A 27,379-nucleotide genomic window follows, 5' to 3' on the forward strand; every position below is an offset into this window, starting at 1 on the left:
CTAAAAACGTGTCTTATTGGACCCGGCTGAAGAAGCTGGGTTTGTTTAGTCTAGAGAAGAGATGGCCCAGGGGATACCTCTTTGCTTTCTGTGTGAAAGGAGCTGAGGTGAGGTGCGGACTGGTCTCTTTCTGTGCCTGCACTGACAGGACACGGGGAAATGGCCTTAAGCTGAGACAGGAGACATTCAGGTTACATACTAGAAAAAAATGTTACTGGCGACTCTCGGCCGTGCCCCGCAGGGCCTGGGCGGGCCGGCTCTGAGGGCCGCGCCCCACACGCCGCCCCACGGGACCCGCCCGCAGCGCCGCCCGGAGCCCTCCAGAGGGCGCTGCGGCGGTGCCGCGCTCGGCGGAGCCGCGCTGGCCGCGGGGGCGGTGCGGACGCTGGGCCCGGCATGGAGGCCAGGATGAACCTGCCGCGGGGCCCCGAGAACCTCTGCTTCGACAAGGACGAGTTCATGAAGGTGTGCGGGCGCCGCCGGGGCTGGAGGGTTGTGGTGGGGCCTCCTGAGGATGAAGGTGGCGGGTTCCGTGCGGGGAGAGAGCGGTCCGGAGCTTTGGTCGGGATTTTACAGCTCCGCCGCGGCCCTTCGCCCGGCCGGGGGCTGCCAGGAGCGCCGAGGGTGTCACTGACAGGGGCATCCAGGTAGGGCCGGGCTCTGAGACTGACGGGAGCGAGAGGCCTCACTACTTGGAGAGCTTGGGGTAGTTCCCAGTACTGAATTTCGACTCTTGGCTGTTGTTTCGTGGTTTGTTTATTTTTTTAAGTCTGTATTTTGGAGAGCTGGTCTTTGGATATTCAGTCCCACGGCACTGTGCTTTTCAGCCTAAAAACCAAGAGTTTAACTACTGCCTTAAGAAGCCTTTTGTCCCCGAGAGCTTTAGTTTGGTCAACTCACAAACATACGGAGTACTTTATTTCGGGTGTGTTCCTTGTGAGCATTATTTACTTACGTCCTTCTCTTTTTCCTGTTTCACTTTCAGGCAGATTTTGATGTCGATCATTTTGTGTCAGACTGCAGGAAACGTGTGCAGTTGGAAGAGCTCAGAGAGGATCTGGAGCTCTATTACAAACTCCTTAAAACTGCTATGGTAGAACTCATAAATAAGGACTATGCAGATTTTGTTAATCTCTCAACAAATCTAGTAAGTCTCTTGCTTGTACTGTGTAGTTCAGGCTTAATATGGTTCAGTGGGATTTTTATTTTTCATGTGAAAAATATATGGCTTTTATTTTGGCATTTTATTATTTAAGGCATCTTAAACTGAGGTCTCTAATCCTTGCCCTGAGACACCATTCCTGTAGTACTTAGCTGCTGTACAGAATTGCTGTTGGCCTGTAGTAAATGTTTGAGATGTATGTATTTTGTCATGAAAAGCTGATTCGTTAGGGAGTGAGACTCAGGGCAAACTTTGTTTCAAACTGTCAGCACTTTAAAAATTGAAGGAAATAAATTATTAAAAGAGAATAGCAGTGATAAAAGTAAGGCTATTCTGAAGAATTCTTTTGGGAATTTTTAAACTTTTCTATAGTCAAAGTATCTTAAAAAAAACCTCAACTTTGTGTCTGAAAATTGTGACTGTTCCAATTGCACAGATTCAAAGACTGAGACTTGACATACTTCTGAGAGGAAAAATTTCCACAGGTGGAAATTTTGTTTATCTTTTGGCTTTGTGTGAAAGCGGTCTCATATCTTTATGCCTGTATTTGAGATAGCATATTTTTGCATTGAATTTAAAACTAGAAGTTATAAAGGAAGTTTTGTTTTTTCAGGTCTTGTTTAATATCTGTAAAATTATAGGCTTTGTCAGTAATTCACGTATGATCTTATTAAAAAAAATAAATGGGTTTGTGGTAATTTCTTTAGGTTGGCATGGACAAGGCTCTCAATCAGCTGTCAGTACCCTTGGGACAGTTAAGGGAAGAAGTTATGGTATGTTCAAAACAATCACTGTCAGCAGCTTGGTAAACTGGCTCACTCTCATATGATGTACAGAATGTCTTCTACTCAAGTTAATATTCATTGCAGTAAACTTCTCTCTGAAAATTGATGACTTACACTGCTAGTAGAGGAAACATTGTGTTTTCAAGCACTTGTATTGCACTAAATTTATGTTTCCTGTAGTGTATTTCAACTGAGAGATAAAGAGTTTCTTAAATTTGCAAGTGAATAGACTCTTGCAAAACAAGTCTATGAAGATATCTCGAAACCGTTTTAATATTTGAGTAACTTAAAAATGGTAGAAAATTCAGATGCCACTGTCCCTTTATGGACTTCCTTTGCTCAGTGCGTGGTTTAAACATAAAATATCACCCTCTTGAAGGTGGATCTTGTTCTGGCTCTTCCACACTGACTTAGTGTTTATGGGAAGGGGAAATTTTTGATCATCTTGGCAGCCAGTTCAAAGGGATGCTTGCTGCATAAATGTGTCTTCAAAATATCACACCCTTCATGTCTAACAGAAAACAGGGTCAGCTAGCATAGAGAAATCCTTATTACATGAAAAATATTATTTAGAGCTGATTTATAACTTGAGTTGCAAGACATAAAAACATAATGGGTTGATTGCCTGTTTTTAGGCAAAAGTCATTTGTTCTCTCTAAGGTACTAAAAGAATGGTTCTGGTGGAAATAATTATATTTGCAGTGGCAATGCCTAAGGAGCAGGTCCTACTTTCAGTTATTTAGTTGTATTTATGGCTTTTTCACCTGATGTACTGTAGCTTTTATTAGTCCCATAATTTTATTAATCTTTGTCTTAAACTTGGATTAGATTTTTTTTTAGATTTTTTTTCAACCCTTAAATGGGAAGCAAGCCTTACATACTGACTTTTTCTTTCACAGAGTCTTAAGTCATGTGTCAGTGAAGGAATTCAAGCAATAGATGACCGGATGACTAAACAAGAAGATATTAGAAGAAAAAAGGTACAACAGATAAATCACTGCCTTTAAAAGATCATCCTTAGGATGACTTTGACTTTGCCAGAGAAAATGAAATTTAGAAAGTTCTAGGCTGTCTAGATGGACACTGTGTAGGATTTTGTACTTGTAAAATATATTGACACTTTGCTTGACAGACTTCATATTTTACAGTGTCTAGTTGATCATAAATATTTGTTTTACTGTAGTTACCCAAAATATGTGTTTGATTTAATTGGATTTTTTAGTTATAGTTATTCTTGTTTCTGACTGCAGTAGGATATAAACTTACTTATTATGAATGGAATTGAAGTACAGCTGTTTAATTTTTATGGGCAGGTGATACACTAACATTTGTCTTTGTGCTTAACTTTGAAAAACATCAAGGATAGGAACAGCTGTCCTACATTTGTGGCAAACGTTTATTTGTGGTGTTTTATGGACTTATGCGAGCAATACTTCAGCTGAGACATGACTCAAGTATTAAGATAAAAGGAAAAAACTTAAACCAGAAAAAACCCAAAGAACTAAGAAACAATCTAAAATATTTTCTTCAGGTGATGTCAATTGGGATTGGGGTTAGACATGAAAATTTTTTCTTTAATTACAGATGTGTGTCCTGAGACTTATTCATGTTATTCAGTCTGTTGAGAAAATTGAGAAGATTTTACATTCCCAAGGCACTAAAGAATTGTCCTCATTAGAGGGAAACAGGTAAAACATTTATAATGTTCAGTTTTGTTTGTAATTGATGGGACTAACTTAATTTCATGGTGTTATTGAAGGTGAATTTACAAGCAGTAGGATATACTGGAATGTAACTCTGATGGAATAAATTACTCTAATTTTAGTATTTTCTTGGTTTTAGTCTTCTGCAAGCCAGTCATTCACAGAATGTGTAACTCAAACTCCAGACTTCCAAATTACTTGAGGTGCTTTCAGTAAGCCAGTTCTTTGGTGCGCAGTTATTTTATTTTACTTTGTTTTATTGGAAGTCACTAATCTTGTCACATCTGAAATACTGTCTACAGTTTATCCCAATGTCATTTGGAAGTGAAACAAAATAGTTTTTCTTGTTTTCTCTGCTTACGTGTAAGTGAAAGGACTGCTGCAAGAATAGCTGAAGGCAGGCAAGGCAAACCTAGTACAAGAAAGGTTTGTGACAAATTCCAGTCAAACCTCTTCCTCTGCCTTTGCAAGATGTTTTTCAGCCAGTTTTAGAACTGATGTACCAGTCATACCTGTGAAAGGCATGACTGGGATGCAAGTACAGTTTAAACTAGAGGGAGGACACGGTTTGAGAGTCTCTTTAGTTCAGTGTGCTGGATCACATGGTGGGGGGGGTAGGTGTACCACAAAGTAGGTTGATACCTACCTAGAGGGACAAAAGCAGATGTTTTCAGTCAGGTCAGGCATTTTGCAGAATTAAGTTTGCCGTTAAGATCATACTTGAACAACTAAAAATTTGGCTCATTATTTGGATTGTGTGGACTTGAGAAGGGTAGGACTGTTTTTCTCTAGAGATAATTGTCATTAGTTTTACTATATGACAGAGTAAGAAAGAAGCAAATATGGGCGAAGGTCACCTGAAGGTGCAGTTTCAGAACTCTCTTAAGACTGACTTTTCATGTGAGAATAAAACTGCCGTCTAGTAAAAAGTGCTTCATACTGCTGAGGCAAGAGCTTATGTTCCTCTCAGCTTCTGCTTCACCCACTTCATGTTAGAGCTGCAAAACAGCACTGATCATATAGTGTGCTTCAGATCATTATTGCTTGATTGCAATAATTGTACTAGTACCTATCAGAATTCAAAATATTTAAACTACAAAAAATTGAGGGAGAGCTCTATCTGTTACAGATGAGAGTGTTGGTTTAAAAGGATCTAACTGTGTATTCTCATTTTGTATCACCTCTCTTCTAGTCCACTTCTAACTGGACAAGTTTTAGAGAGAATTGCCACAGAATTTAATCAACTACAGTTTCATGCAGTACAAAGCAAAGGAATGCCCCTTTTAGACAAAGTGAGACCAGTAAGTATTGCATGACACTTAACACTTGTGCAGTCAAGCAAAACCAATATAATTGGAAGACAAATGCCTGTTCCCTCAGAGTTTTATTGAATTAATTTATGGAGAAAAAATGGGTTTCATGAGGTCATTTTTATCCGTTGACTAGTACTATTGCTTTGTCTGAGGATTTATGCCCTGTTTGCTTACTTACTTAGGCTAAATTACTGAGAATAAGAGTAGGAAATATGACAGACATTTTTGTCAGCCTAATGCATCTTGCAGTTTGTCTGCTTACTGATACTGAGGCCTCATTCTAGCAATTTATGTTGGCTTTGTTAGCTGCAGTGTACAGACCAGAATATAAATGGAATGTGCCTACACGGTGGCTGGCTTGAATATATTCAGGTTTGTCTTCTCATGAAATAATGCTGGCCGTTACTAATCTCCCAGTATGCTGTTTTACTACTGTAAAAGATTAATTGATATTTTGGTGGGATTTCTTTTTCTTCTTTTTATTCAGTGGGGAGAGGGAATAAATGAAAACTTGTGGTCAAAGAAAGCTGTGAATATGGAGATGGGGTATTGCTTTAAGCTGATTAGCATGAGGGTGTCATTCTTAATGGCTTTCAAGCTAGTGAGGTAGTTCAGAGTTACAGTTTTTCACTTTGTGCCTCTGCCTGTTGGCAATATAAACTTGTTTCTGCACCAGACATCCATGGAATCTTATTGTTACATGGACAGTTCCCAAGACTCCTCTGGCCACTGAGTTAGCAAACTTGGATAATAGCAGCAATGAGCATGAGCAGCAGAATAGTGTATGTGGTGGGAGAACATTTGTCACACAGCTTCCTTAGTGGTGTTTGCCAGGACTTCTGTCCTGTACGTGTTGTTGCTAAGGCTCATCAGAATGTAGCTTTCATGACTAGTCATCAGCTGGGTTCCTGACTTTGCATGTTCAGTGCAAATTCTGTGAATCGTTTTAGGATGGATGAACACAATGTAGCATGTAAAAAGGGAGAGATCTGGCTATATTCACACTTCAGCTCTGACTACCTTAATGTGTGTTGCTGAACTTCCTTGGAATACAGAGTTGTAGGGACCATCTTGGGCTGGGAGTATATCTGCAAGTAGTGCAGCAATGACTCAATCTAGTAGAAAGGATGCCATGGGTGATCAGGAAAAATGGTTTGCAAAAAGGAGAATATGTTTGGCAGGTGCCAGAAGGAATCTAATTACTTTGGTTTTTGCTAGTATCACTCAGTGTCATTTGTTTGTGGTAATTTGACAAGCAGTGCTGGGTACACACTGTTTAGTCTCTGACAGTAAGGGATAAATGCTACAATTGTTATCCCTGGTCACTTATTGTAAATCTTTTGTTTATTGTTGGATCCTGGTTGAACAAGGAATAATTACTGACTTATTTCCTCAGGGTAAAGCAGACCTGACATAAGTTACCATAGAACTTACAACATGTAGAAGAAAATAACTGCCTTTCACTTTATTATAATTTATTATATTTATTATATTAATTTATATAATTTATTGTATTTATTCAAATAAATCCTGTCTTGCATATAATCTTATGTCATCAGTAACTCATTAAGTTTGTGTTAATGTTTGTTCAACACTGGCAGTTATCAAAACTTTTGTGCTTTTCAAGTGAGGATAGAAAGCTAAGTTAGATACTTCTGGATGAATTTACTTCAACAATGATGACAAGGCTTTGATTTTGGCTTTTTATGACTGTATTTTCTTTCTCTTTGTAGCGTATAGCTGGAATAACAGCCATGTTGCAGCAGTCTCTGGAAGGGCTGCTCTTGGAAGGCCTTCAAACTTCAAATGTTGACATAATACGCCACTGTCTACGCACTTATGCAACAATTGACAAAACACGAGATGCAGAGGCATTAGTTGGTCAAGTGCTTGTAAAACCTTATGTAGATGAGGTAAAATAATGAAAAAAAATTCCGGTTGTTTACCAATTGGAAATAAATGGCTTATTTTTCCTGTGAACCTCCAACTTTTGTTAGCAGCTTCAAAATATCTTTGTGGAGAGAACAGAACTGAGCTGCAACAAAATGTCAATTTGGTTGTTGTTGCTATTTAAGAAAAAAAGTATGGAGGAATTCTCTTACCTACCTGTTACGAGTTGCAGTTTATATTCAGTTGGGATGCTTTTTCTTACTTCCATTTTTCTTGGGCTGAAGAATCAAAAACCCAAACCTCTCCTGTTTAGGACAGATTTCCATTGGAAGTCTGCTAAGTGCTGTAGCAGCTGCTGCAGTGTGGGATGTGTCACTTTCCCCTTGGTTTTATCAGGGTCTCACCGCTTCTCAGGTTTTCACCACTTTTGCACAATTCCACTTGTTTATGTAGCAAGAAGCAAATGTGTTCAGACATGTGGAAGAGTACCAATAAACAAGCTATTGTTCTTTTCCTACTGTCTTCCTTCTCTTTATGGCAGAGATTATCCCTTTTCACTGAGTGTGAGACACTGTCCAGACAAACTGATTTGCTAGCTGCATTAAAGGCTTAGCAATGTCACACAAGATTCTTTGCTTTGGTTTGCCTGTGTTTGGGATTGGACCAAACACCCCAACATTCAGAAGTTTTTACTTTATTCTGAGTTTGCTTAGCACTTTGCTTACCAATTGCCTGTTTAACTTGGCAGACTGCTTCAAGTGACAGTGATGTGGCAGTGGGTTGGGAGGACAGACACAGTGGTTCACATTTAAAAGAAGGGAGTTCCTTCCTTTTTGAGGCCAATCTTGGCAGTTAAAAGTGCTGCTTGAAAGGAAGTAATAATTCAAGCTGGCAAGTTGTCCTTGGAAAATATAGTGAAGTAATATACTGACTATTCCAGTATTTGAGGTTATAGTGTTAGCGTTTTGTGAGTCTTGCATTACAGCATATTTTATATTCACTTTTCTAGCAATTAACATTGAGCTGTTCCTGGCAGGTGATGGTGGAGCAGTATGTGCAATCCCACCCTAATGGCCTCCAGGCTATGTACAATAGGCTGTTGGAGTTTGTTCCTCATCATTGCCGTCTCCTGCGTGAAGTAACAGGGGGAGCAATTTCCAGGTAAATATCTTGGGCTTTCTCTCAGCTGCACTGAAGTTACAACAAGTATTGTATGCTTGTAAATCCTTTGCCTTATCAGCTTTCATGCACTGATGATTTCTCTGGTCTCTCCTGAAGATTGATAGTCAAGTTTGATTTCTATCTCGCGCCTGTGTTTTCAAAACAAAACAGTGAACACTTACCTGATGCTGCAGCCCAGATCTTTAGAGGAAGCAAAGACAATTCTGTATTTCAGTAGTAGAAGTGAGTTCTGTGCATAATACAATGTGTCAGGTAACTTGGTTTTTTGAACTCATTAAATATGATTGTACGCTTCATCCAAGGAGAAGAGCATAATAAAGCTATTAAAATACAAGTTCAGAAGTTATTGAGTTGTTAGTGCACATCAGAAAAGTGGGGATAATCCTCAGAGGTTTGACTGATTTATTGCATGTACAGAAACTACAGGTTTAATTGATTTGTGCTTCCACTGTGTTCTCAAAAAATGCTTAATTCCTTATGCAATTAAATTGCCTGTTTTCAAGCTTAAATAATTCAGGTCTACTGGATTGTATCAATTTATTCATCTCTTTGCAGGATGGTTAATATGGTAGGCTGCTGTAATTAGCAGAACTATGGATGTAGCCCCTAGGGACTGCAGAATTACTTTTCTAATTAGTCATCCATTGCCGAGCTTTTTATGACTCCTAAGTTTTACTAACATTTTAATTCTTTTAATCCCTCAGCAAGTTTTAATTGTTCTTCTTAATAATGGAATGTTTCTACTTTGTAATGCAGTACACTATACAATATAAAATTGGAATTGAATGCTTTTATCTCTTCTGCTCTCAATTTTTAAGTTTTCATAATCAAGGTAGCTTTTAATCTTTTGATCAAACACAATATCATGTATAAATACAGTTTGGAACAATTAGGAAAAAGTTCTTTTAATTGCATTAGTCACATTATTCCTACTTGGTAGGTCTTGCAAGTTTGGAGCTATTAAAACTTGAATTATGCCAATAATAATAGGATTTCTCAGCTGAAATGTACTGATTTTCTAGTACACACTTGCAAAATATATAACTGATAAATTTTTAAAACGCTTTGAATGTTACAAAAAATCACTTTGGATTTGATGAGACTTTGGAATCAAATAAGGACTCTTCAAAGGAAGAGCAGTTTAAGGGAATCAGCATAAATATGTAAGAAAATTTAATTGCATTTTGTCTAGTGCCTTGCATCTATTTTTTAGTGATTCCTGCCTCCAAATAGAAGCCTGGTGGTAAAATACAACCATGGAATAATTGCAATTTTTTTCAGTGAAAAAGCAGATATTGTTCCTGGATATGATTTCTTAGTGAATTCGGTGTGGCCAGAAATAGTACGTGGTTTGGAAGAGAAACTACCATCACTTTTTAACCCTGGAAACCCAGATGTGTTTCATGAGGTAATTAATTTTCATTTTTTCCCTTTCAAATTTCTGTGACACACACGAGAATTGAAAGAGTGATGTTCTCTAATGTTTTACCCCCTGCTGCTTTTGTCTAAATTCATGTTGTTGCATGGCTTGGAAGAGGAGGTTCTCAAACCGCTTGGTTCAGTTTTCGTAGGAATTAATTTTCCCCTCAAGTTTGTTAGGAAAGCTCATACAGAAGTTATTGGACGCCGTTTAGTTAGATTAATTACTGTTCATTTTGGGAGTAGAATTGCAACATTATTGAAGGTGGGAGTGGGTGACTCCAGTGTTCACTTAAGTTTAGAACTTTGGTATAGCAGGAGCTGTCATGTTAATTAAATGCTTGGGTTGCAACTTGTTTTTCACTATGGGAAGATTAAAAAAATTCTTTGTTTCACTTGCTTATTTTAGCTTTTGCTCTCTTGCAGTACTGCAGATTATGTTGTGATTATAAGCACAAATCAACTGAAACCTGAAAATACTTGGCAGCACCATCAGATTTAGAAAACAGAGATAGTATTTCTCTGGTATTACAAGCTTATATTAAATAATGAATTTAAAGTACTTGTCATGCTTGTATTTTCTTCATTGATAGTGCTGTTCTTTCTCTAAAACATCATCTTTTACTAATGGTGAAATAGATTGCATGGTCTAGTACAAATATTGGCTCTGGCAATGCTTTAAAGTGTGTTACAAGTAGAAAATAAGAACTTTCTGCTTTTCCTCATGTCCTGTCTACTTGTGTTTAACCGTGATTATTGAAAAAATTTGGATTTTTTTCCTCTGGCAATTTGACTTGTGATTAGTGTGAAACATTTTATTTTCAAGATAGAGATGGGAAGCAGTGATAAATTGTCTGAGAGAAGGCATTGTTGGCGTATCAGGACAGATGACTTAAGAAAATGCTGGCTTGCTGGTGGAGGTTTATAACACACATGGTTCTTCATGAGTTCCTGCAAAACTGCTTTTACTAAACACTTAGATATTTTTTCTTGGAATTTAAGATCTGTTTTGTACAGGCAGATTGAATAAGTGAAGGCAGGTAGGCATGACTGAATGTGTTTGCAGTGCTATCTCTGAATAAGAAGCAAGTTACATGGATCTTGAGGAAAACTGTGGTAGTGCCATGCAGGTGACACCATAGTGTGTTCCTCCTCCCTCATGAGAATTCTTCGTTTACCATGAAGTTTTAGCCACTCTTCAAGCTTCCACCTTATGCTCTGCATACTGCAGGTTGTCAGCCTGTTTTGCTGTACTGTGCTGCATGACGTACAGGAGTGTATTTTGTCTTCAGAAAAGCCATATTTGCTTAAAAGGCCCGTCTTGTGTTACACTGATACTGGCCAACAAAGGCATTGTGTTTATTTAAAAAACACCCAACAATCAAAAAAACAACAAACCATAAAAAGCCAACACCCACCCATGACTTCCAGGTAAATCACATAGTAAGTGCTAAGTACTTTCCAGACTGCTTTTGACTACTTAAGTTACTTGGAGTCTTTAAAATCATTATAATATTTTACTTAAAAATCAATACAAAGTTGAAATGCCAAGTGTAAAAATGCTATTATACCTATCTAAAGACTAATAGTTCTGAATTAAGAGGGCTAAAGCCCTTTAAAATTGTTTCGGCACTGACGATGAGCCAAGTAATGCTACACAGATTTTAGACGACAATCTTTCATCTCTGTTTTCTAGGTTGACAGAAATGCAGAAAAGTTTTTTTCTCCATGTTTATTTGCATATATGTCTATGTATAGGTTTAATGCTGAAAAGTTTGAATATGCAGTATTATCTGTTATGGGGGTTTTGGGTGTAGAGGAGAGAGAAAGGGATTGAAACATTTGTTTTAAATCCTTTAAAAATCAGACTGGCAATGTTAAGTAAGTTAAGTTTGTGCGAGGTGGTTTTTAAAAATTGTTTCAGGTTGATGTGCCCTTATTTGAGTTAGATGTGTAGATTTATGGGTATTTGAAAAGAATACTTCTTTTATCCCGAAACATTTATTTGAGATTAAGTTTAGATTTCTCTATTTGAAAACTGCTCCATTTTGGTTACCTATTTTACTTCTCTTAAATAGCTGTGCTACAATCCAATCCTACAACCTGAAATAGGAACCAGTCTTGCAGTTTGTTCCCCCTCCTGGATATAATGTTCTCAATACTGAGATAAATGTCTCTGGAGGTGCCTTCTAGTTTGAAAGTGATATGTCTTTACAGAGTATTTGGTGTAATCTCTGATTTGCACTTAGGGTAGCAGAGCATTAACAGCTTGTTTGCCTTTTAACAGTGCTGGGTTTATTATCTAAGAAGGGAGGCCTGAAAGAGAGCTAATCTGTCACTCACTCTGGGTCTAACTCCTCCCATACCTTTTACGGGTTCATTGTGTTATAAATACAGACAGGTTAGGAGAAAAGAAGTTACATAAAAGCTTCTGTGTACATCTTTCAAAATACTATGTTGACAAGAAAGATTGTCCGTAATTATACCTTTAACAGAAAGTTATGAACTTACTGAGATGCAAAATACAAAAGCATCCCTTTAGCAGTTCATGTCCTTTGCTCACAGGAGAGTTTTTGAGAGCAGACCCTCTGAGCAGCAACGCAGGGGCTTCTCCTGATAAGGTTTTACTGCTTCACAAGAGGCAAAATCACATCATTCCCATTGTGCTCTGGATTGTGGATTGAACCCTGACCCTGCAGTGAAGTCAGAAGCACTGAGACATTCAGTCAGGCTTATTTCATTAATTCAGTAGGGGATTTATGAGACTATATGGTAGGTTTTATGGCTTTTTCCTATTTTTATAATAGAAGAAACTTACACAGAAACCAAATTAGTTTTCATTCCATAGAAGTAATTTTAACTGCAGTTATGTTTTGGTTTTAAATTCATTTATGTAAGTTTTGTGGTCTGTTAGCAAGGTCTATTTTGTATGAAATAACATTTTTTGTACTGTTTTGCTTCTGGTTTTCACAAGTGTTTGGCCTTCTGCTTTCTGCATGATTTGATTTATCATTTCATTATTTTCAGTGTTCTCATACTGTTGAGACAAAATCCACAGTGTGTTTGGGGATTAATGTAAAATTTTTTTTGCTTGCAACCAACTTCATATTGTTCATAAACATCTTATTAGAAGTATACTCTGGATTAAGTTAATTTATCTGAAATTGTTTAAGGTTCTTCTGCATATATTTGATCTTTGCAAAACATTTTTAGGGAACCAGATCTAGAAATTCTTACAGTACAGGGCCTGTGTAACAGACAAAAATAATTGTGCTTCCATTCTCATGTGTGGTTGGCTATGTGTACTTCTGAGTTTCATTCCTGATTATTTCTCTTTGTTGCATAATTTTTATCTGCTGCACCTGTCTCTGTTAGCACTGTGCAGCATGACCCAGTGATTGAGCTCAGAAATACTCACAAATCTCTGATCAGTTCTGTTTGATCACTGTGTTTGGACAATTTTATAGAAGTGTCCTGGTCTAGCTTTTGTTACCATAGAGTAACACTTTCCAGTTAGTTTGGTTTTGGTTTTGCTGCAGCTCAGGCTTTTAGCCTTGTGTGATTAGGTGATGAGGGGCAGTGTCAACATGATACAAAAGTTCTGCTGAACGGGTGATGGCCTTCCTTGTTTGCTGGGAGCCTTTGTGTGATCATTATGCTCCTTCTGTTCCTGCAGAAATACACCACCAGTATGGATTTCGTACGGAAATTTGAACGACAGTGTGGCTCCCAGGCCAGTGTGAAACGGTTAAGAGCTCATCCCTCTTACCACAGCTTTAACAATAAATGGAATTTGCCTGTATATTTTCAAATAAGGTTGGCATGCACTTTTTTATTCACTCTTGCAAAAGCAGAGGTTAGTCACGGCAAGATCATCTGGCTTAAGGTCACACCTCCTCGTTGTTCAAAGTCTCACTTGTCAACAATTCATAGTGGAAATCAAACTAAGAATTCAATTACTAAGTCAAGTAACTTTTATGTAACTTTCACCAATTTAGCAAAAAAACACATAACTACTCTTCAATATGTACTGCCTTGTTACATCAGATTTGATAAGCTACTCATAAGACTTTCAGGAACACATCTAAATAAGTCCTGGGCTCTTGTTTCAAATTCTTTTTCTCCAGTGTCCCTGAAACTAAGCTGTATGTTGAAAGATGCTACTTGTGCAAATCTGGGGGAATGCTTACTGTTAGGGAAGAAATGTTTTTTCTTAGACATAGAGAAATAAAGGACTTAAGAACTTTAAGCTTTTCCAGATCTAGCCATGTCTCTGAAATTCTTTTTGTCTCACTCTTTAAAGTGCTGGGTTTTGTAGCATTGCTTTCCCAAAGATTGTCCTATTCCCTATTCCTGAGGAGCTATGTAATAACTTATAGGTTATTTTACTAGCAGGTCTGATGTATCTGTAATATTTCCTTTTACAGACCTTGCATCTAGAAAAGAACAGAGAGACCCAAAAAAGCCTTCTTTTAATTCTAGTAATGTTAGAATTTTAATGAACAAAGTAGAATGTAGAACTGTATTTTTAGAAAGTGTAGTCTAGAGGTCTGAATGTAGGGCTGGAGGGCAACCTTCCAGGCAAGGAACCCTTGGTGAGGTCTGCTATGACCCAAGTGTGCCATGTGTGATCTCTCTTGGTCCAAAGCCTTCTGAGAGCCTCTTAAAAAAAAAGTAAAAAAGTGTAATTTCCAAAAGATGGGGAAGAGAAATTGATGTTTATTTTTAACCTGAATCACTTTAGTGGCCTTTTTTATTGCACAAGTATGTAATTGGCAATAACACTACCACAGTCACATTTATACAGTTTCTTTAATCCAGGGTGAATCTACATTTGTGCCAGAAAATTCCATCCAGGAATTTTAGGAGTCACAGAGTTAATATAAGTGACAAGAGCTTGGGGCTTGGAGCTGGGCCTTAGTGTTTTGGTTGTTCATGGTTTTTTGTCAAACAGTAGTCACAGCATCTGATACCCTGGTTTGGTTTTTTGCTTGAACATCTGTTCCTGCAGTTTTGTAGGGAACTGATAAGGATCTGTTACTCAGGACAAAAAAAAGACTGATGTTCAATTCCAGTCAATTTTCCCAAACCACTTAACTGTACAAATATTCATGCTGGCCCAAGGGAAGGGGCAAGAGTATTCACTACATAGTGGTGCACAGACTAAAAGTGTCTGTCGAACTGAAGCCATTATGAACCTTTTAACAGATATGTATCATTAACAGGTCTCTGTGTCTGCCCTTTTTGCCCTTCAAATGCAACTTTTCTAGTAGGAGACCAATTGATCAAACTTTGATAATCTTGCTCGTAAAATTGAAATGGAGCTTCAGGATATTATTTCTCTTCAAAAATGTTTCCCATTAGGTATTCTGAGCTCTGATTGATTAAAACACTTTCAAAAAATCATTTTCCTTTAATCCAAGGTTGCTGTAAGTCTAGATAGTGTACTATTTTGAGAAATGTTTGGATAACAGCAGCTGATTCATCTTCAACTGTATTACTCCTTTATATTGGAATAATCTGCTAACTTTGGAAGTGCCCATGAATTCTTTAGTGCACAGTTGTGAAAATAATGCAGCATATTAATTATATCTATCAGGGAAGCTTTCTCCTGATGTGTGTTAATATCCTTTAAGTCATTCAAGATATTTATTGAACTGTTATGTCACACTTCGGCATTATAGTTTATGGTTTATAGTTAAGGTTGTTTGGTTTTTACTTTTTTCAATTACAGAAATTCCCCAGAAAAGTCAGCCATTACTAAAGCCTTTAGAAGTGATCTTTTGAGGAACAGATGGAGATGTTCAGGCATTTCCTCCTTGCAGTGCTGGCACAAACAGCACCAGTAACTCTTTCTGGTGTTACAGTCTTTCAGTTATGTCAGTACAGCTGATGGTGGAACTGTAGTGAAACCCACACTGGGGAAATTATTTTCTATGTAAGAAATACTCAGCAAAAATTACAGCATTGTTAAAAACTTTATTCTATTCTTTAATCCTTTTCACCATAAGACTTAAAGACACTGATCTGTTGATGGAAGCAGTGCATAGGCAGAACTAAGGTTTTGAAGCCATTTCACAAACAGGTTTATTTGCTAAATATTCATCTTAGTCCATTAGGAGTTTGAACAAGAAAAGCTAGGTGGGCCCCTCTCCTGATCTGGAAATGATATTTAAGATAATTTAAAGAAACCCTACAGGTTTGTAATTAGTAAGTTTGATAGAAAGACTTACAGAGTTACTATGATGCACATAAAAGCAAAAAAGAGGAAATTGGCGACAACAGAACTACCTCCAGGGAAGCTTAAAATGATTCAAGTATGGAAAAGTAGCAGACATTTTAATAACTTTTGCTGTTATACCTAAAGAAGTTTGGAGGTGTCATTTTGATTTGGGGTTCTTTTTTTGCTTTGAATTTTTTAAAAAAATGTATTTTTAAAAGGGGAATTTAAAAAAAAAAGGTGTCCTTGAGAAGCTATTGATTTTTTTTAGGTACAGAATTGTTTGCAGAACTTAATGCTACTTCTCATTAACAAACATGTAGAAAGCTGGAACTCTGGTATCACCTGACATATCTGAACGTTAAAGAAAGCATGTGTCAATTTGTTTGCTTTTAGTTTAAAAGCAGTAACAAAACAAAAAAAGCTTCTCTCCTCAAAAAGCTGAGGATTTGTCACTCTGTGAGCTATCATTTTGATAATGTTTGCAACGGCGACTTTGATAATATCCCAGAGTATAAGTTTTGTATATGCCTGTAAAATGTCAAAGATTCTCTTTCCAGTGTTTGAATGCTGGTGTTAAGTTGGGCAAAAATAACCCTAGGTTTCAAATCTGTGTATGTCGAATGATAGCACATTGAAATAACACTAAACACTGAAAAATGTTTAGGCATCAATTTAAGCAACTGTTGAATTGTGATATTCAAAATTTTTCCTTCCCTCAGATTCAGAGAAATAGCAGGGGCCTTAGAGGAAGCACTTTCAGATACACTAGAGGAGGCACCAGGTAAACTTGTTTTGCAAAAAATATTTATTGTAAAGGAGCCAGTTGTATAAGTAGCAGTGACCAATATGTCTCTTGAGTATTCAGTAACATGCATCCCGTGGTTCACATGAGCTTCCCGATTTCTCATTAACTGATCAAACAGTATAAAACATTGTTATAGAGATGGCAATGTAAGAATTAGTTTCAGTGATCACTTTGCTTACTAAAAATCTCCTCTGTAGCAGCTGCCATTAACATACTTATGGAACCATCCCCTCAGTGCAAGAAGGAGCTGTTAGCATTTAACATCCTCTAAGTGACAAGCTAAATGTTGTGCTGTGTTATTGGGGCATATTTTTCTTAATTGTTGTAGCATTGTGTAGAGGTGGAAATGGTTCTTTGTTGGCAGCATTTAGACTTGCTGTCATTCATAGTGTTGGTGTCTGCTCCAAAAACATACATTGATTTATGAGGAGATGAGGAGGTATGCACAGGGAGAGTAAGAGTGGAAGGGTGTAACATGATGCATGCATTAGAAGCATATTGTAATCAGAAGAGCTAATTTCAGCTAACAGAGTAAATACTTACGAGGAAGGTAGATATAGGCCACCTAAATGTGTGTGTGTATCCACACATGCCATCTGAAGCAAACCAGGAGAAAAAAATCCTAATGGAGACAAAATGTATAAATCTTGCCACTTCAAGGCATAGGCTTGGAACTTGCAGACACATTCCTTATCTTTCTAGTTGTATTCTCTAAAATGTTACTGTGTAAATGCCTTTTAAAGTATTTTGTTTAAATACGGATATTTGTACAGTGATTTAAATAAATATTTATAGCAAATATCTCATGTAACTGGGAGAAGAGCAATAGTTTAGTGCTAAGGGAGTATTATGTTATGGCTGGCAGGCATATCTAATGTAACTTTTTCAAAACACTGCCAGAAATTATTTTGGAAATGTTATTTCCTGAAGTGGATTATTTGGTCAAGCTGTTTCTGCCTTTTTTGCAGGCAAATTCTCATTTCTTGCTTTTGCCTGCACAGCTACAGCAAGACTTTAGTGGAATTTGAAATCTAAAGCATTGAGGAGATAGTATTTTAAGAGTTTATTTCAGGCAATGCTTAATACATTTTCTATCTTATGATCGTATATTTTAGTAAGACTTTGCTTTTCTAAATTTTGGGTAATGCAATTACACTGATGTTGCATCTTTTAAAAACATGCTTAGGAGCTTGACCTTTGTTGCCTAATAATTTCTAGGTGGGAGCTCCTTCTGTCTCTTGGCTACTCACATGGTCTGGACGAGTCTTGTGAAGTGCTGGTCAGATCAGATGTTTTTACCACTTTTAGCGCACCGCCTATGGAAACTCAGCCTCCAGATCTTGGCACGCTACTCTGTGTTCATCAGTGAGGTGAGAGAGCAGCCTGCTTTAAGGGGTCGGTGATGGAGCATGTCCATCAAAAAGAGACTTTTTGAAGCAAAGTATGTGACCTCTTTTTAAGAGGTTTTTTTTGTGAAGTTAATGTGTTTTAACCTTCAAGCAGTTCATGAGTTTGGCTTATAAAAAGTATCACTGCAAAATACGTGATTAACCACAAATATTAGTACTATTGCACTGTTGCTGTCTGGTGGTTGCCAAAGCTGTACTTCATGCTGCTTAGTGCTGCCTCTGCAACTGAAACAAGAAGACAAAATCTTCGTTTTCTTCTGTTTCCGTGTTGTTGATAGCGGAAATGAAGTTGTGAAACAGAGCCAGATGAAAAATAACCCTGCAATAAGGAGTAATATAATCTGGATCAGTTGTTTCGTATTGAAGATGCCAAACCGAATGTTCCTGGGCAGTTGACTCAGCAATCAATGATTACTGCTTCTGAGCAGAGAAACTGTGCTTTGCTCTTGTTCTGCCTGGTCCCAGCCATACAAGTGAGCCCCTGTTTCTTGTGCTATAGAGAGATAGCGCAATAGAATGATTGGGATTTGAAGAGATTCCTGGAAATCATTTGGTCCCAATTCCTACTCAAAATAGGTCCAGCTTAGATGAAGTTCTGCAGAGCCTCTTAAGTTGAATTTTGAGTATACCCAAAGATGGTGATTGCACTCCTTCCTGGGGACCCTGATCCAATGACTGATAGCTTTTTCCTCCTATTTGATCAGGGTTTCTTTTGCTACAGTAGATATCCATTGCCCATTACTCTGTCACTGTGCCTGAAGGAAAAATCTGATTCTGTCTTCCCTTTACATGCCCTTTTGGTAGTTCAAAACAGCAGTAAGATTTATAGTTTCTTTTTATAATTTTTATAATCCATTTATAATTTCTTTTGTGACTCAGTGACTTAATTCTCTCAGCTAAATTAGCTCATGGGAAGCACTGATAAGTACCAGAGTTAAAACAGAGTAGTCAGGGGAAGCACTTGCCTGATAGCACTTGCCGCCTGACAACAGAGCTTGAGGAGGTGGGAGAAAGGAGTTGTTTGACAGCAGGACAGGACTGCCCTCTACTAACCTTAGTTAGACAAATTTGTTCTAAAAAGTCCAACTTTGTAGCACACTCAAATTTTTTTAAAATTTCCTTTTTACATAATTTAGTAATGGTATTTGGTGATATCCTTTGAAAGTGTGGCATTCTAATGCTGAAGTCTTACAAATCCTTTATATACTGTTTCAGTTTATCCAACTTCAACTGCCTTCACTATCACTAGGGTTCACATTTCAATTTGATGTTTCAGGTTTCTGTAAGGCCCATTTCCAGTGAGAATACAAAGGAAAGCAAAAAATCTGTGCCAGTTGGTAGAAAGGAGTCCTCTTTAAGCCTCAACCCCAGTGAGGACCAAGGGAATGGATCTTCTACAGAAAGTCTGCCATTGTCTTCTATATCTAGTACTCAGCTGGTATATGTTGCTGCAGATCTGGACAAACTCCAGGATCGGGTTTGTGCTTTTGGCTTTATTTAGAAAGAATCTTCATCAATGTTTTTGGCATCTTGTAAAGGCATTAAACTGTTTAAAATAATGTACCATAATTTTTTTTTAATCTTAAATGCTAAAACTTGGGGTGTCTGATACCTGAAATACATGGCCTACTCTGGGCTTATTTGGAATGGCAGATTATGGACAAACTAGTTCAGGTATTTAAATTTTTTCTATCAGAGCTGCTGGACTTAACTCCTAAAATAATACCTTTCTACAATTTTTTGCTGTGAATCTGCCAGTCTTACCTTTTGTAGTAAAGTCCCTGTTGCAGCTTGGAGGGTGGTGCAACATTCAGCTTTAATGTTATCTTCTCTTTTAAGTGTTTGCTGGTTTTAGTCTTGGAGGTTGGAAAAGGTTTTATCATTATGATTATACTTGATTAACAATCCAGAATCTTTAGGAGAGATGTATGGTGTTAATTGAATCATCACAGGATGATTCCTGTGTATTTATTTTCAGAAAGGCTGAATTTTCTGTAGTATGCAAAGTTGTAAATTGCAGGTGGATTTTGTTAATTCTCAATTACTTCCTCTGAGTACAATAGTAAGGTAGAGGATTTAGTGTGTCAGCCTAAATTCCTGTGTGTATTGTGAACTTCTGGTATTGATTGCACAGAAATGCAGTAAAACCATAGAAACTGAACGTGTCTTTTGATGCCCTTCAGACTTACAGGATGTAGAAAAAGTAATTAAAATGTTTATAACATGACTGTATCCCTCTCAGTTTTGGGTTGGTTTTTTTTCAGATTCCTGACATCTTAGACATGATTAAACCAAAGCTTGAAATGATTGGCTTCAAGAATATATCTTGCATTGCAGGTAAAGCTGAGAGGCTCCTTCCCTTTTCTCCCAAATCCCCTCTGTCAAAGGAAAGAAAATGAACTTTTACAGTTTCATTATTTAGGATGAAAATACTTAATAAAACTTGCCTTTTGTTTAAATTGTTAAATAGAAACAATCTTGAACAGACCTATTGAGTCTGGAAAATGTTTAACAATTAAAATTGAGTGAGTCTAAAGTGCTTTTAGGATTTTTCTCCAGAAAGTGAGGAATTTGTCCTAGAACATTCATATCACTAAACTTTTGAAAGAACTGGGGAAGACATAAGGAGAAGCTTTCTATTATCTGGTTGAAACTAAAATGTTTTTCTAAATTGACTGTTCTCTCTCAGGCCTGATGAGTCATGTGAGGCAGGGGGTTATCAAAGTATCATAGTTAAATACCTTAACTTCAGAGGGTAGAAGTAATTCAGTATTTTAGCCTCCTTTTTTCTTTCCGGGTTTTTGGTTTGGATTGGTTTGGTTTTTGGGTTTGTCTCTGGTTCATTTGTTTGTTTTTTTTACTTGATCATTCTTTATGTGAAATACAGAGTTTGATTTTAATTTAATAATTAAAGCTAGGCATGTAGCTGCATAAGTGAACTAGTCCCTGTCTGCAAGCATAGCCAGAAGTTCTGCATCATGAATTCCACTGAAATCTCTAAATCAGAACTACTGGTAGATGTCCAAGTCTCTTAGAGATGTAGGAGCCTGTGCACATCCCCTGCTCAGTAGATGATCTGTTGCCAATTACGGCTTTGAGTTGAACATATTCCAGTCATTCCATAGGGAGTTTAGAGAGAATTTCACATAGTTTCTTTGGAAGGTCAGAGCAGTTCAAGCCCTTGCTTCATTGGTAATACTGGAAAAACTTTGAACCTGGAGAATGTTGCTTTACTCCACTTGTCTGGCTGAGGAATGGTTGGTGTTACTGTCAGTGTTTTATAAATGGCTGGTGTGTATTTATTTGGTAAGCATGTCCTGTACATGACATCAGACAGTGAGTGGGATTAGGAGGATAAGGGGATTCACAAAATTCATATAATTTGTGTTGTGATTGGGCAGGGTAGCTCAGTTTAAACTTCAGCATTTTTACTTTAATAGGAGCCTTGGAAGATTCAAAGACTTCTCTATCAGCCTGTGTGCCCACTTTGAATAACAGGATTATCCAGGATCTCAGTGATTCCTCCTTTGCATACCTGAAGAGTGCACTGGAAGTTCCAAGGTTATATAGGAGAACCAACAAGGTCAGTGCTGCTTGCAAGTGAAAAAATAAATCTCAGAAGGGGCTGTGCTGAGGCTGTTACCAGTTCTTCAGGCATGTCCATATCTGCTTAACAGAGCCCATGACAATGTCTTCAACCTAGTGAAATACAGCACAAATCTGTAGGTATTTTAAAAAAGCTGTAATAGTCTGTTTTAGGCACTGAGTCTGCTCAGCTTTCTCTGGAATCAGCATGAGCTATATTATATTCTGTATTATATTCTATATTATATCATGCTGTATAACACTACTGAATAATTTTGTGATGGTGTCTTTCCTGTGTACAATGATCTCTTCATTGACTTGTCTTAAATGGTTTATGTATCTCTTTGCTTAGGTACAGGCTTAGCATTTTTAATATAAGCTAGAATTGGGTGTTGATACTTTATGTAAGTAAATGACTGGTTCCTTCTTCCCCCACTTGTTTCCCTGTCATCTACCAGGAGGTGCCAACTAAAGCTTCACCTTATGTTGACAGTGCTCTTAAGCCCTTCCACCGACTGCAGAATGACTACAGAGATGCCTTGAAGCAGCCCATGATTCATCAGTGGCTGGAAGGTGCCCTCTCTGAAAGCACACAGAAGTAAGAGAACCGTACAGAACATTGTTTGCCTTAGTTAAAAACTCCAACGTCCGTTGAACAGGCACAGGAAAAAAACAAAACACTATGAATTAACACAACTGTAAAGAAAACCAAAATGCAGCACTCTTTAGGTGTGATATATTTCCTTAGGTTTACTCTCGTGTTGTGTATTCGGCAGATGAAAAGCTGGGCAGGGAATCCAAAGACCTGGCTCCTGCTCAGATCTTGCAAACCATGACATTGTGGATAGGGCATTTGAAAAATTGCTTAGTTCTGGGAATGCAACAGTGAACTGAAGATGTGCATTTTGTTTCAGAATTGATGTAAGACCTTAACCTTGTGTTATTTTCAATGAACGGTGGTTGAATTTTCAAGAACTTGAGTTCTACTGTTCTTTGACTTTTTTAATGTATGTAATGATTATCCAACTTTTTAGTGGTTTAAAAAAAAAGCTTTGGGCCTTTTAAACTGCTGAAGAGCTAATTTTTCACAGTTTTAATAAGGCTGTCATAAAGCAATACTTTCTTTGGCAGATCTTCTGTTTCCTAGTTAGCATCTTGAGGACTTTTGACCATGAGTAGTCATATGCATTAGGTTCCTTAATGGATTTTTTTTCCTTTTCTCTAGCTGTATTTTAAATTCTTACTGCTGAATTTTGAATTCTTTCTGAGCACAGATGTTACATTCTGTGACTTCTGCCAGTTAAAGCATGTAACATGAGACAGCAATACTTGCTTTTGTTTGAAAGTTCTGCCAGAAAATTTCACAGGTACCATCTACTTTTTGCATTGTGGGCAATTTACTCTTTGTGGTAGCTATATTTTTTTATATCTCTAACCTTGCCTAAAACTGAAGAGTCACCTTAGCCTATTTTGATGGATTTTTTTTTTTTCCTTTTTCCATCTTTGTAGTTTTGCTTTGTTGGTTTTCTTTGACCTATCTGACCATAGATGATAATACCAGAAGAATCTATGCAGGTTAAAGTATAAAGTGTTCTTCCTGTCTGTCCTTAAATGGTTTTCCTAATAAATTTCTATATATTATATTGTCTGTTGGCTGCTGCTGAGCTTAGATTGATATTTTTTTTCTGAGATTTAACTGCATAGTAATACTGAGGTTTTAAACCATAGTCAGAACATAGCTTCTTGCCCTTTACCTCCTTATGCTTCCCTACTCTTACTCTTCTGGTACCTTTCAGAATATACTTAAAATTGTAAGACAATTTTACACCTTCACCAACTATTCTTAAAATTTTTCTTACGTATTTTGGACAGGGCTAAGCTTAGGTTGGTCTTGACTGCATTGGTCATCTTCATTTTGCACAAATCCTCTTTTTTCAAGCTTGGTGTCTCTTAACCAGTTTTTAGTGCATAGAAAAAAGCTTACTGTTAACCCACAGCATTTGGTAAGTAACTTTGCTGAAGAACTGCAAAGATTCCTGGAATCTCAAGCCACTCAAGGTTATTGAGTTAAAATATCTTAGGATGAATTCTCGTCTGTTTCTTTATGTCTTTGTGCCTGGTTAGTCTTGCTTTTAAAGTTTCAGTAAATCTGGTTACACCATGCAAAGTAGCTGTTATGTAGTTCCTTGGACCCAGCCAGAGCTTTTTTGCCCCCCAAAAAGCAGTTCTTCACTTTTCAAAACTGAATTAAGTTCTAGGTTAAACCCAGTGGCAGTGGTTAAACACCAGTAAGACTGGCAGGTTCATTTCTTAATTCGTTAGAATTTTCTGTCAAGTTCTGTTTTTGTGGTTTGTTGCTACTATTTTCATCATTTTGTTTTAAAATATCTTATCCTCACTGACAAGAGACAAGGCAAAGAAACTGAATTCTTAAATGGAGGAATATTGTAGTTTCTTTATTGAGAATACAGATGCATATAATTAATTTCTTCCTGTGATAATAGATTCTTGCATCCAAACAAAAAAAAAAAACAGAAAACAGCATAAACTAGTTTAAAATCACTTTGCTTAAATGGCAGAAGGATTTGGGAGTACAACAGAAATAGGAATTAATCACAAGTGAGTGGGACTAGGAAATACCAAGATATGAAAAGAGGACATGACTGACTTTTACTGGAATACTTTTTCTTTTCATAGAGTGGTATCGTGAAACAAGTTTCTATGGCACTGGCAAGCACTTTTTCTTTAACCATCCTTTTCCAACTACCCTTTAAAAAATCTTGTCTTCTTTCTGTTGCCTCCTTGTTTAAAAGTAATCATCAGGAAGATTCTTCCAACTCTTTTAATTCTTAGAATAATAATTTTCATAGGCTCTTTGAAAGTTAGATATTTTAGCAAATTGCAGAACAGAGCCCAATCTGGTCACATCTCTCATGGATCTTTTAATTTCCCACTGTTGTTCTGTTTTCTCTTCTTAACTCACTATCCTGGGCACAGGACAAATTAGCAATCTGTTAATTTGTATGATATGCTGCTCTGATTTCTTCAGTCCGTAAGTCTTTTTGAACAACTGTTGACTAGTTGATGTGTGTACTTTGTTTGATTCTATGTTTTCTTTAATGTGGATCCCACTCTGTGGGCAGTGGTGTTTGATTTTATCTCTACCATTTCTAAATTAGGGTTAGGATTCTTCTGACTTTTCCTGCCAGCTTCCTGAGACTCCTGTTTAAATCAGTTTCTTCATTTTGGAAATAGGTATTTCTGACTGGTGTGCACATGTGTGCTCGAATATACACTTTTATAACTTGCCTAAAAATACATGGGTGGTCTGTCAGGCTGTTATTCCTGTGCTGTTGGTAAAAGCAGTTTTGCTCAATATTCTATTGATTGTAAAGAAGGGCTGATCTTGACTGTTTAAAATTGAGCAGTTGCATTCCTTGGTCACTGTTGAGTACAAACATTTTGAAAAGTCAAAAATGTTGTGATGAGGAGTCTTCAAGACTGAATAGTAATCTTCAGATTAACCTCTGGAACAAATAATGGAAATACTGATTAATTAATAATGCTAATAAGTAGCTTCTTTGCAAGGGAAGCCATTCCTTCTGGTATTGCTCAGCAGGGCCAGTGATGTACTTCTTTGTATGAAGTAGACTCTTCAGTAAAGTGGATTTTTTCTTTCTCATTAACCTTCCTTAATTCAGGTATTATGAAACTGTATCAGATGTGCTCAGTTCTGTTAAGAAAATGGAAGAGAGTCTAAAAAGGTTGAAGCAAGCCAGAAGAACTGCAACTTCAAACCCTGTTGGTACAAATGGCGGCATGAGTGATGACAACAAAATCCGACTGCAGCTGGCCCTAGATGTTGAGTATTTTGGAGAGCAAGTAAGTTATGAGAGACAAGTTTTTTATTATTATTAATAGATCTGTAAGGGAGATGAAGGAGGAAAGGGAACCTTGACTCAGCTTTTGGTCTTGACAGCTATGTAGGTATGGGTTTGGGATTTGGATTTTTACTTGGTGTTTTCACATTTGCATAAAGGAGATGATTTCAGACCTTGGTGATTATAGATACCACTTTAGCAATGCATCCTTTCCTGAGCTTCCTTACACAAATGCAGAGCTTGTATTTCTTACTACTCAAAATTCAAGTACTGCTCAGTGCTTGGAAGCATTAAGAAGAAGCCCTGTGTTTACAGATGAGAGGGCAGAGACCTGACTTAGGTCTGATAGAAACTTCTTTATGGCTCTTCTTTTGCTCACCTTCTGTTGGGGTGTTTCCAGCCTTGACGTTCTCTGTGGTCAGGGTCTGTTCCCAAGAGCTTTGAAGATGTCAGCTTGATTTGTTGTGCTGCACAACTGTAAGTGCTTTTCAGTGCCAAAGATGAAATTTTAAATAGCAAAACATAGAATAAATTACTCCAGGAAATATATGCAGTAATTACATTAAATTGTATAAACATACCATTTTGTACACCTTTATTTCTAAAAATCATATTTAAGTATAAACAAACTTTGAACTAAGAGTCCGTATCATTAGTTGCCAAGGAATTGTCATTGATCTTGTTTATGAGCAGATGCTGTTGATGCATTGTAACAGGTAGATTAAGAATGCTTGTGTGTGACCAGATGCTTTTCTCAAATATGAGACTAACCACAATTGGGTGGAACTGTGGAAATCTCACTAAAAAAACCTATTGTCAGTTTTTGCCTGGGGTTGATCTTTTGTTGTTCTTTTCCATCGCTGCAGTGTGAATTTAAGCTGAACTGGGACAGATTATTCATAATCATTTGGGAAATGTTTTGGTACATGTGACTCTTACAAAGAGTTCCAGCAGCAAACACCTTTTCAGAATCACTTCATTATGGTTTTAGTTAGATCCAGATTTTTCTGCTTCACTGCACGCTTAGTTTTTTCATGGCTGTATTTTTCTTATAGTCAGAGCAATAGATTTCCTGGCTAAGAAATTACTTGCAGCAACCTCTGTAATTGTAGAGTTGTTTTTGTTTCCCAGGAAGTTCAAGGCTAGAACCATAGGCTCTTGCAGCCTATTGAAATGCTTTCACTGTCATGCTGTTGGCTCTTCTTGGATGTATTCACGTTGATCTTTTAAGTATTGCCCAGAAACTTCATTTGGAGTTGGAAAAAAAAGAATCAGTTGAAATCAATGCATTAAAACCAACTACAGCAAAGTTTCTCTTTCTGATTGCTTCACTGGAAAACTTCCAGTTGGCTTTAGTTACAAGAAGATGGTGAAATAATTCCCTGAAAGACACTTCTGTAACTGGAGAGACTTAACTGAGCAAAGTTGGATGAATTTTTTTATAGTTTGCAGTATATGCATACAGTTGTGGTTTTTGCCACATGTCAGTGCAGGACAAAACATAGGCTTCACTAAATGTCTTAAATAAAATAATTAGTGGGTTTTTAATGTTTTAAAGAAAATTAATGGGTTTTCTGTATCTTTTTAGATACGAAAGATGGGACTGGAAACAAGCAGCATAAAAAGCTTTTCAGCCCTTGCAGAGCTGGTTCTGACTGCCAAGGATCAGGCTACAATGGAACCATCCTAGATATTTTTGAAAGCATGTTATTGAAGATGAACAATGTTCCTGAAAGAAAGAGAATTTAACTCTTCTTTGTTTTACCAAATAAATAGCAATGAAGTGCTTCCTAAAGTATCTTGAGCAGCAAATCAGTGTATCTTCTGCCTTGATAAATTTGCTTCACCAAAAGACTGAGCATTTATCAGTTATCCATTATATGGAAAGCAATCAAAGTTCTAAACTTTCTACTATAGAATAGAAGTAGAATAAGATGTTTTTCTTATTTTTGTTGTATAACTTGAAATATACAGGAACAAAGTTCTATGTTGAAAGTAATATGTAATAAATTGTCTTCCTAA

General features: G+C 37.2%; 1 protein-coding gene across 3 annotated transcripts; it reads left to right on the plus strand.

Annotated features, from left to right (window-relative positions):
• Positions 1 to 347: 347 nt before the first annotated feature.
• COG2 (component of oligomeric golgi complex 2) lies at positions 348 to 27,379 on the plus strand. 3 transcript variants are annotated; one of them, XM_058834096.1, is made up of 18 exons: positions 348 to 465; positions 986 to 1,147; positions 1,870 to 1,935; positions 2,847 to 2,927; positions 3,532 to 3,635; positions 4,843 to 4,951; positions 6,697 to 6,876; positions 7,890 to 8,014; positions 9,317 to 9,443; positions 13,131 to 13,270; positions 16,397 to 16,458; positions 17,701 to 17,852; positions 19,168 to 19,368; positions 20,156 to 20,228; positions 21,332 to 21,474; positions 21,935 to 22,074; positions 25,178 to 25,358; positions 26,946 to 27,379. In XM_058834096.1, exons 1-18 carry the CDS (start codon positions 397 to 399, stop codon positions 27,045 to 27,047), a joined length of 2,217 nt encoding a protein of 738 aa, XP_058690079.1. In that variant the 5' UTR covers positions 348 to 396; the 3' UTR covers positions 27,048 to 27,379. The 3 variants fall into 3 exon arrangements, 2 of the variants coding, with proteins under 2 accessions (XP_058690079.1, XP_058690080.1); XR_009277116.1 differs by lacking the exon at positions 26,946 to 27,379 and having other exon boundaries at positions 21,970 to 22,074; positions 25,178 to 25,195; XM_058834097.1 differs by lacking the exons at positions 348 to 465; positions 986 to 1,147; positions 1,870 to 1,935 and having other exon boundaries at positions 2,847 to 2,926; positions 3,530 to 3,635.

The sequence above is a fragment of the Poecile atricapillus genome, chromosome 3 (assembly GCF_030490865.1).
Source record: "Poecile atricapillus isolate bPoeAtr1 chromosome 3, bPoeAtr1.hap1, whole genome shotgun sequence".
NCBI classification, from domain to species: domain Eukaryota; kingdom Metazoa; phylum Chordata; class Aves; order Passeriformes; family Paridae; genus Poecile; species Poecile atricapillus.